Source organism: Monopterus albus, unplaced genomic scaffold (assembly GCF_001952655.1).
Source record: "Monopterus albus unplaced genomic scaffold, M_albus_1.0 scaffold14.1, whole genome shotgun sequence".
In the NCBI taxonomy this organism is placed as follows: domain Eukaryota; kingdom Metazoa; phylum Chordata; class Actinopteri; order Synbranchiformes; family Synbranchidae; genus Monopterus; species Monopterus albus.
In genome coordinates, this window is record NW_018127894.1 from 1985666 (window position 1) to 2001608 (window position 15943).

General features: G+C 40.8%; 1 protein-coding gene across 1 annotated transcript; it reads right to left on the bottom strand.

Annotated features, from left to right (window-relative positions):
• Window positions 1-3374: 3374 nt before the first annotated feature.
• LOC109955427 (activin receptor type-2B-like) lies at window positions 3375-14794 on the bottom strand. The gene is made up of 11 exons (XM_020591573.1): window positions 14297-14794; window positions 12259-12466; window positions 8956-9071; window positions 8249-8400; window positions 7912-8055; window positions 7473-7616; window positions 6812-6960; window positions 6487-6601; window positions 5812-5950; window positions 5473-5603; window positions 3375-5201 (listed from the first exon to the last, which is right to left on the bottom strand). The coding sequence occupies exons 1-11, from the start codon at window positions 14346-14348 to the stop codon at window positions 5007-5009; spliced, it is 1545 nt and encodes a 514-aa protein (XP_020447229.1). The 5' UTR covers window positions 14349-14794; the 3' UTR covers window positions 3375-5006.
• Between the last annotated feature and the right edge of the window lie 1149 nt (window positions 14795-15943).

Below are 15943 nucleotides of genomic sequence, written 5' to 3' on the forward strand. Positions count from 1 at the left end.
CCCGCTCTCCCGTAGCATCCCAGCAGCCTGTGCAGCTGACACCCTTTATAGGGGGTACAGCAGGCCAGCTATCCCCTTAACTCACCACGCTGCCCTGGTCGCTGGACGGCTAAAAGACAGAGAGCGATGGATGAACATGATGAGTGTATCTCTATAACTGAACTTAAAATACCTGTAATGGTGTATAGTAACAACTAAACAATAGGAATCAGAGTATACACTCTAGAATTTAATGAACCAAGTCCTGATGACAAATCTTATCAGTTTTATAGCAACGGTGTCTCTTATACTAAGTAGTGAGTGTACAGAGAGCAAATTTTGCTTTTGGTTTCCCATACAAGTCATTTAATGTCTTTAAATGACACCATAACATTTTCCCAAATGTTTTTTAACGTTACTTACAAGCGCTGTAACGTTAACGTTGAGTAATGTTTCGCTATCAGCTATCTTAACGTTAAATTTGTAACGTTAAAAACAAAACGTTAGCGTTATCTGTCAGTACATAAGAACACTGCCACCCATTTGATAAAAGCAACGCTAACGCTTTAAAAAGACCAAAACTAGGTGAAATTGTAAGCAATATGGCAAACAACGCCTTCACATTTCTGTTCGGCACATTTTACAATGAAAAGTGTCGTTGCTGTCCCAGTAACGCTGTGCTAAAACCACACGACCAGGGTCATGCACTACTTTGCGGGCATAGCCAAAATACGCTATTTAAACTCACCTGCTCGGGAGTTTACTGACATAATGGCCACAAAATCAAAACAAAACTCTGCTTAAGAGAGACAAGTGTATTTCCGCCAGAAAACAACGAACTCCAAATAAGTTAAAAAGTTGTTCTCTTTGAACCAACTGTCCACCAACAAGGAACCGAATATTCGCAAGTCTCAAGTCAATCGTAATTTACCAGACGGTTTGCCACATGACTACCTAGACGCGTCTTGATTGGCTATTTTCTCTGAATGGCAAGGAGCTGTGATGTCTTCACTTGCAGGCGGACATTACGGTGGGATCTCAAAATAAACATGAAATAGCATCCGGATTAGAACAGGTGTGGTTTTAAATTAACATCCTGAGATAGTGAAATGTATCTCGATGGAATATATGTTAAGAGAAATAAACGCACTTTATCATGGTTATGCTCCTCGCTGCCGATATTTAAGAGGCCTATCATTACACTGTCAGGGCAGGGCATGTAAACTGATTCTGAATTGTTCGGATGACCTCTGAATGTGCTAAAAAAGGACTTCGTATGTTAGTGGTACTGGACTACAGGTCTATAAATAAATATGAACAAACTGAAACATTTGCGTAATAAACGTGCACCTTATGTTTGCATAAAATTCTGATGTATTTTCCAGGTTTTTTTCAGTCGTGAATTTTATTTTCTCAGTTGGGAAATTAAATAGTCTTTATTAGACACATTTAATTTTAAATTGCACCTAGAAACGTGGACCGGGATACCATATTATTATAAGGCTAGTAGATTTATTAAATGCAGCATTATTGTTAGTTATTAGTTGCAACAATATCAAGGTTTAACTCTTTGATTTTATATTGCTTGGTTATATGGTTATACTGCTTCTGTTCTTAAATGAATAATTAACTGAATTAAATTGTGATTTTTGGAGCATAGGGAATAAAGCCTTGCAACAATTTTGGGCCCCATATCAGAACCACAACAATGTTACGTTATTGCTAACAATGTAAGATTCAACCTAAAGGAATAAGCAAAGTTTACTGTAACTATTTTTTAGTTTTTAATTTATTTTAGTGCCTTTCCAAGTTTGCTTCCAAACTATGGTTAATCTTCAGTTTTGATCTATAGGCATTGCCCTAGAAAAAGAAATTATTAACTCACCCAAACATATTTACTGTATGTTACAGAACAACAGCTACAAAATGTTGCTTCTAAAAAAGCTTTTATATTTGCTTGGTGCTTTAAACTACCAACCCCCCTCTTGATTTTATCAGCTGGAACTTGTTTTTATGTTGAGGTAATGTGTAATGTGAGAGTATGATAACATAGTCAAACAGATGTGAACTGAAAAACCAAAGAATTCCACCTCCATGGTTAATCCATGTTTGTCTTTATTTTAATATACAAAAGATGGATGGATTTTCATCTAGTATATATTTCTAAGCATTTCAACTCACAGACAGTTACCATTCATACTGTTTTAGTGAAGACAACCAACCTACACCACTCACACACACGGAGAATTCACATAAACAGGGAAGGTCACAATTTCAGTGAAACATCCACTCATACTACAAGAAAAAAATAATACGTGGACTGGAAACTTAATAAAAAAGGGGGATTTTGCATTCACAGGACCCACACATGAAAAAGGAAGAAACCTTTTACATTTGTCAAGTAAATATATACACGATACTTTTTTTTTTTGCCTTTTTTTTGAAGATGAGACCGACTCCATGTTAGTGTTACTAACGAGGTACTGCATGAGGTAACTGGTTTTTCTGTTCAGAAGAGCTGGGTGTAAGACAGCATTTGGAGGTAACAACCGATCGTGGCAGATTCTCCTACGTGATCGTTGTTTTTCTGGCACAATACGTGAGAGCACCTGGGTCATGTTCTACTCGCAGCAGTTTTCTGTCAGGACGCTTAACACGTGTCCTTGTCAGAACGTGATCCAGGTGTGTTGAGATGCAGTTTATTGATCTGAGTTTAATGAACTGAACTAGAATATTCAAATGACTATTGCTGTGTAATAAATATTGCTGGACCCTTGGACCACGCACATGCCGCTCTTTACACGACTCCTAATGAGGCTGCTTTATCAAATCAATCACTCATGTGGTTAGACATGTCGATCATTTCCAAACACTTTAAACAGTGTTCTCTATTAATTGATGCCCCCCCCCACCCCCCACACACACACATTCTTCACCAACTGCAACTTCAGAAACTGCACAGGAGCAAATGTCAAAAGCATCTTTCCACAGCACAACAGATGAGTGTGTGTGTGTTGTCCAACGTGTATAAACTATCACTAAACAGGCCTGAACATCACATCAGCGGGTTAATATTGAGGTAATACTGTTCAAACTGGCATTTAAAACAAGTGGCCAATCACAGAAGCCACCCGCAGCAAACCATTAGGATTTTTTTTATATTCACACTAAGCTTTCTAATGCAAGTGCTACCTACACAGCTTCTGACCCAGAGGAACAGATACCATTATTCATAGAACAGCAACACAATTACCATTCTTAGAAATCTGAAAATATATATGTGTGTATATATAATCACAGGGCTAGTTGTCAAAAATGACTTAAATATGTAGAGATGGAACTGAGAAATCCATTTATGTCAAATGAGAACACCATTACCCTGATTTTGTATTAAAAAAACAAAAGATCAGTGTTCGGCAACTGTGTTTACAAGTCTATTTACAACTATCTGCCTCTTTTGTTTTAGGTTTGTACAGCATTAACACCGTGACAACTGGTCAGTCTCCATTAAAAGAAATCTCCACAGACTAGGCCTAACCAGCAATAAAATAGCTCAACTACTAAAACACAATAAAATACACAACACAACTTGATATACATGTAGAAAAAGCCTGAGGTACTTGTCAGAATATTTGAGGTCAGTCTGGAGGAGTAAGCAGCTGAGGGCCTACCCGGTTGGGAGAAACAAAAACAAAACCCAAACCCAAAAGAGAATATTAGCCTCACATAATATAATGAATAGTTATCACGTTAGCATTATATTAACAAAGAATACATGTACATCTACAAATCCTTGAGTATCCTGGAATAGTCACAGCAGCATAACGGACATTCAGATGTATGGTATTCATGTTATGGTACAACTATGGCATTGCATTTGAGACAAAGGCAACCATTTGAGCTCTCCTTGCATGACGTACAGTGACTGAGGTATCTGGGGACTGGTGTCTGAGTCTACTGAACAAACACCCCTGAAAATTAAAAACAGACATGTTGCTTACTCAAGTATGGCCCTCGCAAGGATAAAACCCAACTACCTGCCCCTGGTTCTTCCTTTAAAAACATGCTCTCTATCCCATCTCATATCACTGAGTCTTCAAATTGTCACACATACATACAAACACACATAAACTCACACAGACAGTTAAAAAATAATCAAGAATGTGTAACATTGCAACTCCAGACAGCATCCGTCAATGCCCCTGGCACTGGCAAAGGAGTAACTCTGAATTTCTACAATTAATAAACCAATAAAAATCCAGGAATATGTCCAGGTTAGCTAGCTTGATAGCTTGGCTCTCAAATTAGAGAAAATGTTCCAAAGAAGCTCACTGGATACCTGAGAGGTAGTTCCCCAGGGACAAGATGCTTGTCCCAAATCTTCATAGAGTTCAAAATGTCCAGTACAACTGCTCAACTCCCCCCCCCTTACAATACAACAGCTGTGCTCTGACTTTTTTTTGATCTTCTTTTCCCCATTCTGAGGCGTTCACAGGTTTAGAATGAGAGCACATTTGAGTTAAAAAAAATATTTGAGAAGCTTCAACCCCTGAGGAAGATGAATAGATTTTGTCTAACAGTCTGAAAATGGTTCCTCCGAGGTGTGCAGCATGTCGTCCGAGGTTTGGAGCAAAGGTTCATTTCATTTGGCCGCAGACGATCATGACCACAACAGGAAAATGGAAAAGACAATAACTCATGAGGTTAAAACAAAACAAACAAAAAAAAAACCGACAGACTAACACAAAAGAAATACATGAGGTAATGACAATATTTAAGATCTGACACATGGGTGCTAACAAATGTGCCCATCGCATAGCTTATTACTACAAAACTACAGCAGATGAATGTTAGTAAAATCTGACTTAAAACACAGAAAACAGAAAAAAATACCAGTATTGGGATAAAATAGCAGCTGCATTCAAGTTGCTAGTTGTTTTACGTTTTGAAATATTCACGGAGATCCGCTGAGTTTGGGTTTGAAAAGGAAAATGTCAGGAGCTCAGGTGAACGAAGTTGTCACCAGTTCAGGTGCTGGACTCTTTGGGAGGTAGGTCCTCGTTGGTGAGAGCTGTCACAATGGAGGCGGGGATGTCTGAGGTAGTGCTGCTGATCGTCCTAGCAATTTGGCCGATGCGTTCCTCAACGCAGCCGGCCGACAATCGTGCCTCTGCGTCGTGGTCCCAGCATTCCTCAATGGTCTCGCACATCTGGCTCAAACCCTGTAGTCACAACCAGAAGTTAGGAGACTAAGTTTGGGTTTTTATTTTTATAAGGTTCATTTTGCTTTGAACCCAAACATTAACTATGGCAGAAATCCTACACTCCCTCTCTGGCTTAAAGTTGTAAAAAAACAACAACAACAACAACAATAGAACTTATTCAGAGAACTATGACCTCACAGGATTGAGCTACATTCACTGGAAAAAAGGATGCACGACATCCTGGTATTGCTGTTGGAGCTGCAGGAGCTATTCTTCCACTGTTACTCACAGGATGTTTGAGCCAGCAGTCCTTGATAACTGGACGCATCTTCTTGTGCACGACCACATCCTGCAGATCCTCCAGGGAGGGATGCTGGCCTATTTCATCCTCAAATGGCAGCATGTACTCACCAACTATACCTGTAGAGACACAGTAAAGCCACAGGTTGGAGAGCATAAGGCAGGAAATAAGTCAATTAAACAGTGCTGAATATAAAGAGCAAACTCAGCCACATTACACCTTTGCCCTTAATCAAATGGCTTCCCCAGACAAAAACAAAAACTAATCCTTTGTTTATTAGGTCACCCTGAAGCACAGTGATAAAAATTCCTGCACAGTTTGACTCACCATCGGCCTCTGAGCAGCGGGACACCAGCTCCCACAGCACCAAGCCCATAGCGTACATGTCTATCCTCAGGAAGGAGTCTCGTTGGAAGTTGATGGCTCCCTCTAGCACCTCTGGGGCCATGTAACGCCTAGTACCCACCTGGCAGGACAATACATGAAAGTCTGTGTCTTTGTGTGTGTGTATGGTTTCTGAAGAGAACGCTATCAAACCCATTATCGAGTTAACTGGCTCCCATTAAAGTGACAGTCCCCAAAGGTGTCCGAGTTACTCTGCAGACAGAATAAACAGTTTTGAATTCTTTCTGTGGTGAATTATTAACCTTATCTCTCAATGCCAAAGCCTGCAAGGGGAAACGGCCACCAGGTGTGTTATTCTGAACTCCTACATACTATAACAACACTGACACTTTGTCTTTTTCATGTTTGATTTTGAGGAACAGAGAAAGATTTTTAATGCCAAAGAACTATAAAATTAAATGAAGTTCTGATATAAATCCCCATAAATGACTACGTAAACATTCACTCCTTTCAAGTCATTATTTGCTAAAGAACTCATAAGCTGCAAAAACCGTATAAAGCCTGTGTGAACATATCAGCAGAAACAAGGGGACAGTCACTCGGCCATGCACCAGAGTGCCAATGCAGAAATTAAAACCATAGTAAAGCATTTCATACCTGGCCATGAGTGTCCCCTGGTGGTTTTCCTGGTTCAAATCGTACAGCGAGTCCAAAGTCTCCAATGACTGAAGTTAAATCATCTTGAAGCATCACATTCTTGCTCTTGAAGTCCCTGGGAAATTTATTTCAGGACAGTCACTGAAATGCTGAAATGCTAGAGACTAAGTCGCACATACTGTATCTATTAATCCATGGACATCCTGAAAATGACTACACCAAAGGCAACCAGAAGGGGGCACTACTAATTTAAGTTTTGATCTATGCAACCACCAGGTTTCCAGCATCCTGAAGACATGGTTCAGGATGCTTAAGTTATCCCTACCTGTGCGCAATAGTGGGTTTTGGCCCCTCTCCCTTGTAGCTGGGAATGTCCTCATGGAGGTAGGCCAAGCCTCGTGACATGGTCTCTGCTATGTGACACAGCTCACTCCAGGTCACAGTGTTACCCTTCAGGTGGTCGGTCAATGAGCCCTGCGCACACACAGACACGCAAAAGAGTCAGGAACAATTTATACAGTATAGCTTAAAATACCTTTACATGTATTGACAAAAAATGAAAACACATGCACCCATGGAGCTAAAATAATTAGCTATAAACATGATTGTTTCACTGCCTGTAGATACAGAAAGCTACAAAAACATTACATAAATGGCAATTACCATTTGTTTATTTCAGGCACACACATTAGTTTTAATACCACTAGTTATCTAAATGCCTGCATCATTTCAATAATACAGGCTTAAAAAACAAACATAAATAAGCAAAACATATAAAGATCTAGTGGATGCTAGAGAATTACCATAAGTAATAAAATCCTCCAACAAAAGCTTGATGCTCTTTTGTTGGGCTGCATGAAGAGCTCAGCTAATAATACTAGAAAATGTCTAGCAGCTCTGGTCAACACAGAGCAGAAGCCCTGCACCCCACCATGAAATTACTATGCGGGTATTATATGGTCGTATACATGCAGACGTGCTCTCACCCTCTCATGAAACTCCGTGATGAGCCACAGCTCCGTCTCCAGGTTGGTTCCATGTTTTTCCGCAGCGATGTAACGCAGAATGTTTTCATGTCGCATCCCCGGAGTCAAGAAGATGTCCCGCTCATTCTGCCATGACTGCTTATCCTATGAAAACATATGCAAACCAGGGAGTTGTGTTTAGGTTGTGATGCTTGTGATACAAGCACCTTGGAAAATAATGCGGCCCAAAACAGGCTGCACCAGTTTGTGCCTCTCATGTATTAACATTATATTTAAAAGACAGTTCTAAACATCCTACTTTCTGAAAAATATGCGGCAGGGGATCTATGAAAAAAACCATTTACTTGCACTGCCGCAGAAGAGATAGAAGTCACCCTTGATCCTTGAAAAAGAGCAGCACAGACTTAAAAAAAAAGTTTAATTCATTTTGTTGATGTACCTGAACAGGGAAGATCTTTACAGCAACATATTCACTCATCAGCTGGGCTTTCCACACACAGCCGAAGCGCCCCCTAGCTTTGATTTCAAGAAGCTGCAGTGGTTTCAGACCCACCAAGGGGGATGGAGGAGTAGGTCCTGGATCCTAAATAACAACAAAGAAAACACAGCCTCATTCCTCTGCCAAATTCATCTCAAAACAAAGTGTCACTTTGACATCCCTTCAGGAATATACCAGAAGAATAAACATCAGAAAACATACGCAGTGAAAGACTGATCTCACATTTTGTGGATTACTACTTCAAATGAGAGCCAGGGTTGAGTATGGCCTGTCTCACCTCGCTCAGGTCCACGTGGCCATAGGGAGGTTTGCGGTGGCGGTACATCCACAAGGCCAGAACGAGGGCCAGGGACAGCACACAGAGAGGCAGCAGGGAGTACACCAACACATTGAGCACCGACGGCACTCGAGGCGGAGGCCGGATTTTCACTGTCAAGGATAAACAGAATAATTACAGCATGTCAGCTTTATGACTTGTAGGTTATTAGCAGCATCACAACTGTCCCTCACAGACTGCGAGACCTGATTTTTAAAGAGCAGGGTAGTGTTTTATCTAGACTGCCCAGCCTTGATCTTGACAAATGACTGGGAAATGATTACAGAGTGTGGAGAAATGCAGCAAACACGCAAGTGACAGCCTGTTAAAAATGTTCACTTCTTGTTACCTTCTAGGCGGCTGTAAATCAGTACTGGACTATAGAAATAAAATTACTGACAGGTGCAACATCACAGGCTTAAAAACCAGACAACCTCAATGCACTTCTACATTCAATACATGCAATCAGTGGAATAAACTGCAGGAGATTGTTATGTTTTGACTGTGGCTCTTATTCATGCCAAGTTAACAAGAAAAAATTTAGCAACATTTTAGTCTGCGTAAAAAGGATCATAACAAAATCCCAATCATGACATCGTTTATGACCACATGCAAGGCTAGGATCTATTTTTTGCTCGTACTATATGTGGGAAGTCTCTGCCACTCACCTCGGTTGCCGCTGCCAATCAAGTCAGGAAGGTGGGTGAATCGTTCATTGCAGTAGTTGCCCTCGCAGCAGCAGAAGAAGACCTGAGGGTTTTCCTCCATTGAGACACACTCTTGCCTGAAACAGCAGATCACACACTGAGATTATTCCTCTGATAAACAAAAGCCAACAACAAAATACATGTGAAAAGCTGATTTAACACTAAACAACTGCTACGTTCAGGCTGCAAGCTGAAGTGACTCAACAAGATTGGCTCAGATCTTTTCACAGATGAGAGAACAAACCAAATCCCCTTTTTTCCCCAGACTGGATCTGGGTCACCTGCATATATGGTCTTAGATCCACTATGTTATCAGAGACCATGTGACCTCGGTCAGATCCAATTAATGCAGTTTCATCAATGTCACACTCCTCTGCGCATGCTCATATTGCCCATCATCATCATCACGCAGTGTTGGCCACTCACAGACTGGTAAAAACAGAGGAGAGCAACAACAGTGATGGGGATCATTGGACAGACCATAACGTTTCACATTTGTTGGATATTTATTCAGAAGCTTCTGATCACACCCAACTGGAAGGAACATGTCATAACTGAGCAGTTTTTGAGGAAAATGTGCAAACTGATTGTCAGACAAATGACGTCATTGTTGAGAAGCTACAGGTCACGCCGGCTCCCCAAGGTGGAGAGAACATGTCGAAACCAAGCAGTTTGTCAGGAAATTGTTACACAAATTACGCTGTTGTTATTCTTATGCGCATGCGGCTCATATTCAGTTGAATCTGTGAGAGCATGGGGGTTCAGAGAGGAGCTGGAACCAAACCATGATGAACAGAGAAAGATCGGATCAGACAGAAGCTTTGAAACTGAGCATTAAGAGCTGTAACGCGAACACGGTGAACAGGACCAAAAGGTCTCGATGGTAAAACTAACATAGTGTTTTGTTGTTTTCATTTTAAACTGAAGGACCAAATGTTGAATGACTGACTTGTTTTCTGTCTCTTCTGTTTGTACATTATTGTCTGTCCACGACCTGTTCGCTCCTCGGTATCAATTCCTGTTAACGCTGCCAATGTAGGAGCCAAAAAAAGAAATTTATAGAGTGCATATTCATTAAAAACCTCTTCTGACTGAGGATATATTATCTTAGTTCTCTCATGAAGTCAGCAAGTGTGCCAAATACAGATAATTCACAGGATTTCTAACATTATATGCACAAAACTGCAAATCTCCGCACTTTACCACTGTCCCTCAACTTGCTCTGAATTGCCTACCTCTTCATCACCCTCCATTTTTGTCACTATGTTAATGGAGCTTTTCACTCATACTAAATTGATCAGGAACAAATGTACTTTTCCAGGTCCACTATATTCCCACTTTGATTGTAATTACAGCCAACAGCGCTTCAGGCCCAAGCAATTTCCCTCAAATCTGTCAGCACATTTGTAGCTGCCTCCAAACCTACAATCTGTTTACATCATGTTGTAGCAAAGCTTTGTAAAATTCTGCTTTTGGTTTGATGAAGTCTAATGCTGATCATCATCAAATTGTCACTCAAAATAGCCATTGTTTCACCGCTGTTCTACAGCTCCAGTCTTGATCCTAATGCTCCTCCTATACACCCAAACTGCAGATCAATCTCACAGCTACTAAACACTGCAGACACTGTGTCATCTAGAGAAGATTACTACATTTCTTTTTCCACCAGCTTGACTTCATGAGCCACCAGAGGTCACCAGCCTGTGCAAAAAAGCTGTGGCTTGAATATTAAAGACTGGGAAGTTTGATCGTGCCACACAACTCTGCACCAGCTGCTGATAAAAGTCTAGTTTAAAATTCTCCTCCTGACTTGGAAAATCCTGTGTGGCCTGGTGCAACTGGATCTGTCTGCCATCGACGGGCTGTACCCTGCACCGTCGATGCACACTGCTGCTTATTTCCACACTGGAGTTTTGTTGGTTGAATAGACACCAATTCAAATAATGTATTTATGTCAACATTAAAAACTACCCTCGACCTGTTTGCCTGGCCTTCTCTGTGCCTACTGATGCTTGCATGTGTAGCAGACTGCATGCCTTCTAGTTTAAATTTGGTTTTACACACAATTTAAATAACTATTTTGATGAGCCATTCATTTTTTTAGTCACTTTGCAAAGCAAAACTGGTCAATGTTTCTTAGTATCAGCTTCACAAATGTGCATACTTCTGCTTTTGTGTTTTATATCATTGCAAATTGAATGTCTGTGGGGTTTGGATCTGAGAAAGCGAGCAGACTGAACGTGTTATCTTGTGCTCTGGGAAACGGCAGTGGACTTTTTGTGCGTGTGTGGGTTGTTCTTGTTTTTTACAATCTTAAATTTTTATGAATAATAATGAATCAATTCATTGACAAAATTGTTAAAAAATATTAGTTGCTGCCCTGTACCGTTCCATTCTCAGCTTTGTGTGCAGTGGCTTCAGGCCCCATCACCTTTTACACTGTGTGTGTTTTGTAATAATTGTAAATGGATGAAATTGAAGTTTTGAGGACTCCAATCAAACTCTTGACACATCAACACAAATTAAAACATAGAAAATGCTCCTGACCACCGTCTGGAACGCCACAGCAAAGGGTCTGAATACTTGATAGACTTCAGTTTTGGAGTTCTAAAAAAAATTTGACAAATTTTCCAAAAACACTTCATTATGGGCTACTGAGCGTAAACAAAAATGGCAATTTGATCCATTTTAAATTTAATCTACAGCACAAAGTGTGCAAAAGGTAAAGGGGTTTGCATACTTTGACATGACTGCTCATGTGTAGCATTCATAAAGGTGTGCACGTCAGTCAGTTCAGACTATGTAGTGTGTGTTGACATCAAATCAAACTGAAAAGAGACTATAGTTAATTTGGTACAGTGAATTTCCTGCATTGTTTTCTTGTCCTTTTTCTTTTTGGAGGTGCAAGTGATGCTTTCCATATTGACTGATCCTGTTAAAAATGCTCTTCAAAATATTCCCAGAGCACAAGATCCCTTTAATTTGCTTGACTTTTTATAATGATAAAAACCCCCACTCATCTTCTCTTTTGAGAATCTTCTAATTGCAAATATTTGACAGTTTCTCAGCAAACTGGCTAACCAACAAATAATTTCAGATCTTTTATTTGTACTCCTGAAAATGCCCCAGGTCAGAGAAATAAAGATGCACTGAACTACACACAGATACTGAGACTGCTGCACTCACCACCAGCCAAAGCTGGGCACGAGCCAGATAACCAAAACCTAAATGTAAATGCATGATGACCTCGCTCAGTGACCCGACCTGTCATAGCAGTTGAAGTCGTCCAACCAGCAGCCTTTCTTCACCAGCTTGATGGTCCCTGAGGAGTTGAGCCACGAGGCATAACAGTGCAGGCGCTTGTCCTTCTCCCCCTCGCATCGCTCGAAGCCGCTCTGGTTGGTCCTCTCTGTACGCCAGTTATCATTGTAGTACACGCACTCCCGGGTCTCTGCTTCGCCCAGACTGTACCCTGAGATGGACAGAAGGCCTCAGTCAGCTCCCATCGTAATGAATTAAAACTCAACAGCAGAAACACAGACATATGGTGCAGGGATGGCTCAGTGGCACGAAGACGCATCTCTGAGCAGAGCCTCCATCATCACTCTGGCACACGGCCAGGGCCGGGAGCTCTCTGTAGTAAAGGGGAAGTTCCTCTGGGCTAGAAAATTATTGCTGAATAGTAGTTCAGCATAATCCCATTCACTAAAATAGCTATTCAGAGAGTAACGACTGAAAGAGGAAAATGACACAGTTTAATTAGTGATAGAAGAATAAGAATAATTCTAATACGCCCCGCTGTGGTATAGAAACACACACACTGACATGGTATGCTAAGATAAAGACTCCTACGTCCTCCTGGAGTATGGCACATATGGAAAGCCAGATAAGAGCTTCTTCTTTAAAGAGGAAATAGTTGGACATTTCCTAACCTAAGCAGGCATGTAACAATGGCTGACAGTCTCCAAAACCTGAACTCTTACAGAAAAGATTTTACCATCCCTCTTAGTGGATTTAACATCAGGCACACTAAAGCGACATACAGATGTGTTTCTGGTTGAAACACAAAGTAGATAACATGCTGGACATGTCGTTCACAATATCGCTTGGACTTTCATTCCTAATCTTTGTTCACAAAACAAAAAAACAAAACAGTGCCTGTCTCTTTAAACCCCTGCCTATAGGAGGCTGCCCATCCCCCAGTGCTACCCCCACCGACCCGTTACACACACACATACATGCATGCATGCATTAAGCTGTCCAGCAGCACACAATGGGACTTCATTTTGGCATATAGGGATGCATGTAATGACCAGACATAATGTTCATTATTAGGGATGGAAGGAAGGACGGTAGGAAAGACTAAATATATCCACACACAAGCCAGTGATGTTCAATGCTCCACTGAGCCGAGATGGCATTTCTGATATCTGTGGTCACATGATCCAAGAGGACTTACTACAAGATCATTCCCCAACCCCCCTCCCTCTGTCACTTAGCCAGGCTTACACCAAAACAACATGAATTCTGGGGAAGCAGCTTACTGAGCTATAAACTTTAAAAAAGGCTTTAACCAACCTGTTTGGTACAGAAGAGGCAGATGTGTCTCAGCAAAAAAATAAAAAATAAAAAAAACTGTGAAGTGGTTATTATTGTTCTCAAAATAAATATTCAACCATTGTAATGAAGAGCTGAATGGGGTGGGGGGTGGTGTATTCACATCGGAGGCACAATAAAATCTCCCATATGGCTAAATAAAGAAATAAAATTCGCAGCTGTGTAACAGCACCCTCTACTCAGAGCAAAGATCTGACTTTAGACAAATGTGTCTTCAAATCAGACACCCCTGATGTATTTTTCCCAATCCTCATAGTGTTTTCAAAGGCTCTTGTTCAGGCTGTAAGCACAGACCTGAGATGTAGCCTATAAGGTTTCAGGACGTTGGTGCAGCTGCTGCCTTCTATTGCTGCCAGGGGAACGCAACAGCTTTACATTTGGATAAATACATTTACATTCATCTGCGTAAAAGCCTGTGTTTAATGACAGCTGAGTGGTTTTTAATCAAAAAGTCTCATCTTGAGTTAAATCATTTGAGAAGGAAACCGGTGTGTTACAGGGGACAAGCCGACAAAAGGCGACTATGGGCGAAAGAATAAAATCCACAACTGATCCATAATATCCACTGCCAACAAAGTTCCAACAACCAACTAACTCGTTCGCGCGTCGACATTTCAAACGTAAAATATGTCCTGAACTAAACAAACAAACAAAAAAAAAAAACTGTTGCAAATTTGGACCTTACCTGCGCATAAAGTTCCCAGAAGAAGTGAACAAGTTAGCCATGAAAAAGACATGTTCCGTTTTAAATACAAGACAGAGATTTCCCCCGCTTTCCGCCGCGAACATCAAAACTGGGCTCGTTCAAACCATCGGTCCGGGATCAGAACGACCACAGGCCTCCGGTCCCTCCAGCAGCCTAACCAGCAGCACCAGCAGCACCACAACGCGTGTCAATAGCCGCGACGCTGCAACAATGTTACAAGAAAAGATAGGAGCGATTGACTGCCAGGCTCTTAGTCCGTTAATAGATACAGCATTTCGCATCGGAACCGGATCCACAATACGATCGGGAAGCAGTTTAAACCATCCGAGACGAGAGCTCGGCGCTCTTTTTGAGGTTATTCAGTGGAACAGTAGCACCGCTGCGTCGGGAGGTCGATCGGGGTTTACATGCATGTTACTGATCTGTGTCCAAAATGGCTTCTAAATGGGGAATGGGCTGCAAACAAGGAAACCCGGATGTGTAAACACAAAGAAGGGAATTCATGCAGGCGGCGAGTGACCTTAACACGGCACCGCACATATAAGCCTGAAATGACTTTATTTTCGCCTTTTACCGATAATTATCGCGTTATTTTAATCATTAAACCCCAGTGTGGGGATTTAAGTGTACTGGTGAAAGACATTTCGTTCCCACGCTGGTATTTGTCCCAGTTCCAGCTGAAATAACACTTGCACTTTCTTCAGCCAGAGTTGGTATTTGTCTACTTTTCGGTTTCTGTTCGTTTAGCCGTAGGTTCAAATGATAGCTTTATCGAATTCCCACTGAATTTTGAGAATGCCTGCTCCTTAAAAACACATAGTGATATTGAAATAATGCATTTGCAATGTTTTTGTTGCAAAAGAAGAGTCGGTACAAAGTAAACCGTGAGCTATAGCTTACTATATTTCCATTTTATTTAGAGTCTAATACATTTCACCAGCACTTACAAATTAAAAATATACATGTATTAGCTCTCAGGCTAGTGTAGCATTTTATTCTTGTCCACGTGATAAATATCTTAGAGCTCTACATGTAGGCTACTGTGAAATTCAGAGTTTTTCTCTAGCTGTATGATCTTTTATGCAAAAGTGGCTGTGCTAAAAATAGCTGACCTAATTTGGAGCAACAGGACACAATAAACGCTATTTAAAATGTATCTGTTGTAATCGTTTCTCCACTGCACAATATTAAATATCAGCTATACATCACATCACAAAAACCAAAATACAGTGAAATCATGGCTCATAATGCATCGCTAGCATTTGCATTATTATCACAAATCAAAAATTGGCCTATATGGCATCAATCTTCAATATCCAAACATGATATTCTTGTGGTAGTCTGAGGTTGTTCTTTTGATACTTGCCAAATAATCTGTGACATTACATAAAGAGCATGTGTGCTGTGTCAAAGGACCGGTCAGCCTGCCCACCTTACAAGTCTCCCAGCCAACATACTCTCAGCTTTAGAAGTATTTCCTTCTAATGAATTAATGTTCAAGTTCTTTTCCTCTGACTAATTGCTTCTCTTTTGTAACCTCCCCACTTAAGAAAAATGCTCATCTCCATTAAAGCAAAGTCTATGAAATAAAATAGTTGCCTATAATAATAAAATATCAAGACATAT

What these genes read in the sequence shown, in the direction of transcription:
- LOC109955427 (XM_020591573.1), bottom strand. Translation starts at nt 14,348, where the DNA reads ATGTCTTTTTCATGGCTAACTTGTTCACTTCTTCTGGGAACTTTATGC. An exon ending in GATTGGCAGCGGCAACCGAG is followed by an intron (nt 8,401 to 8,955) that starts GTGAGTGGCAGA and finishes TATCCTTGACAG; the next exon opens with TGAAAATCCGGCCTCCGCCT. An exon ending in AAACCCACTATTGCGCACAG is followed by an intron (nt 6,602 to 6,811) that starts GTAGGGATAACT and finishes TAAATTTCCCAG; the next exon opens with GGACTTCAAGAGCAAGAATG.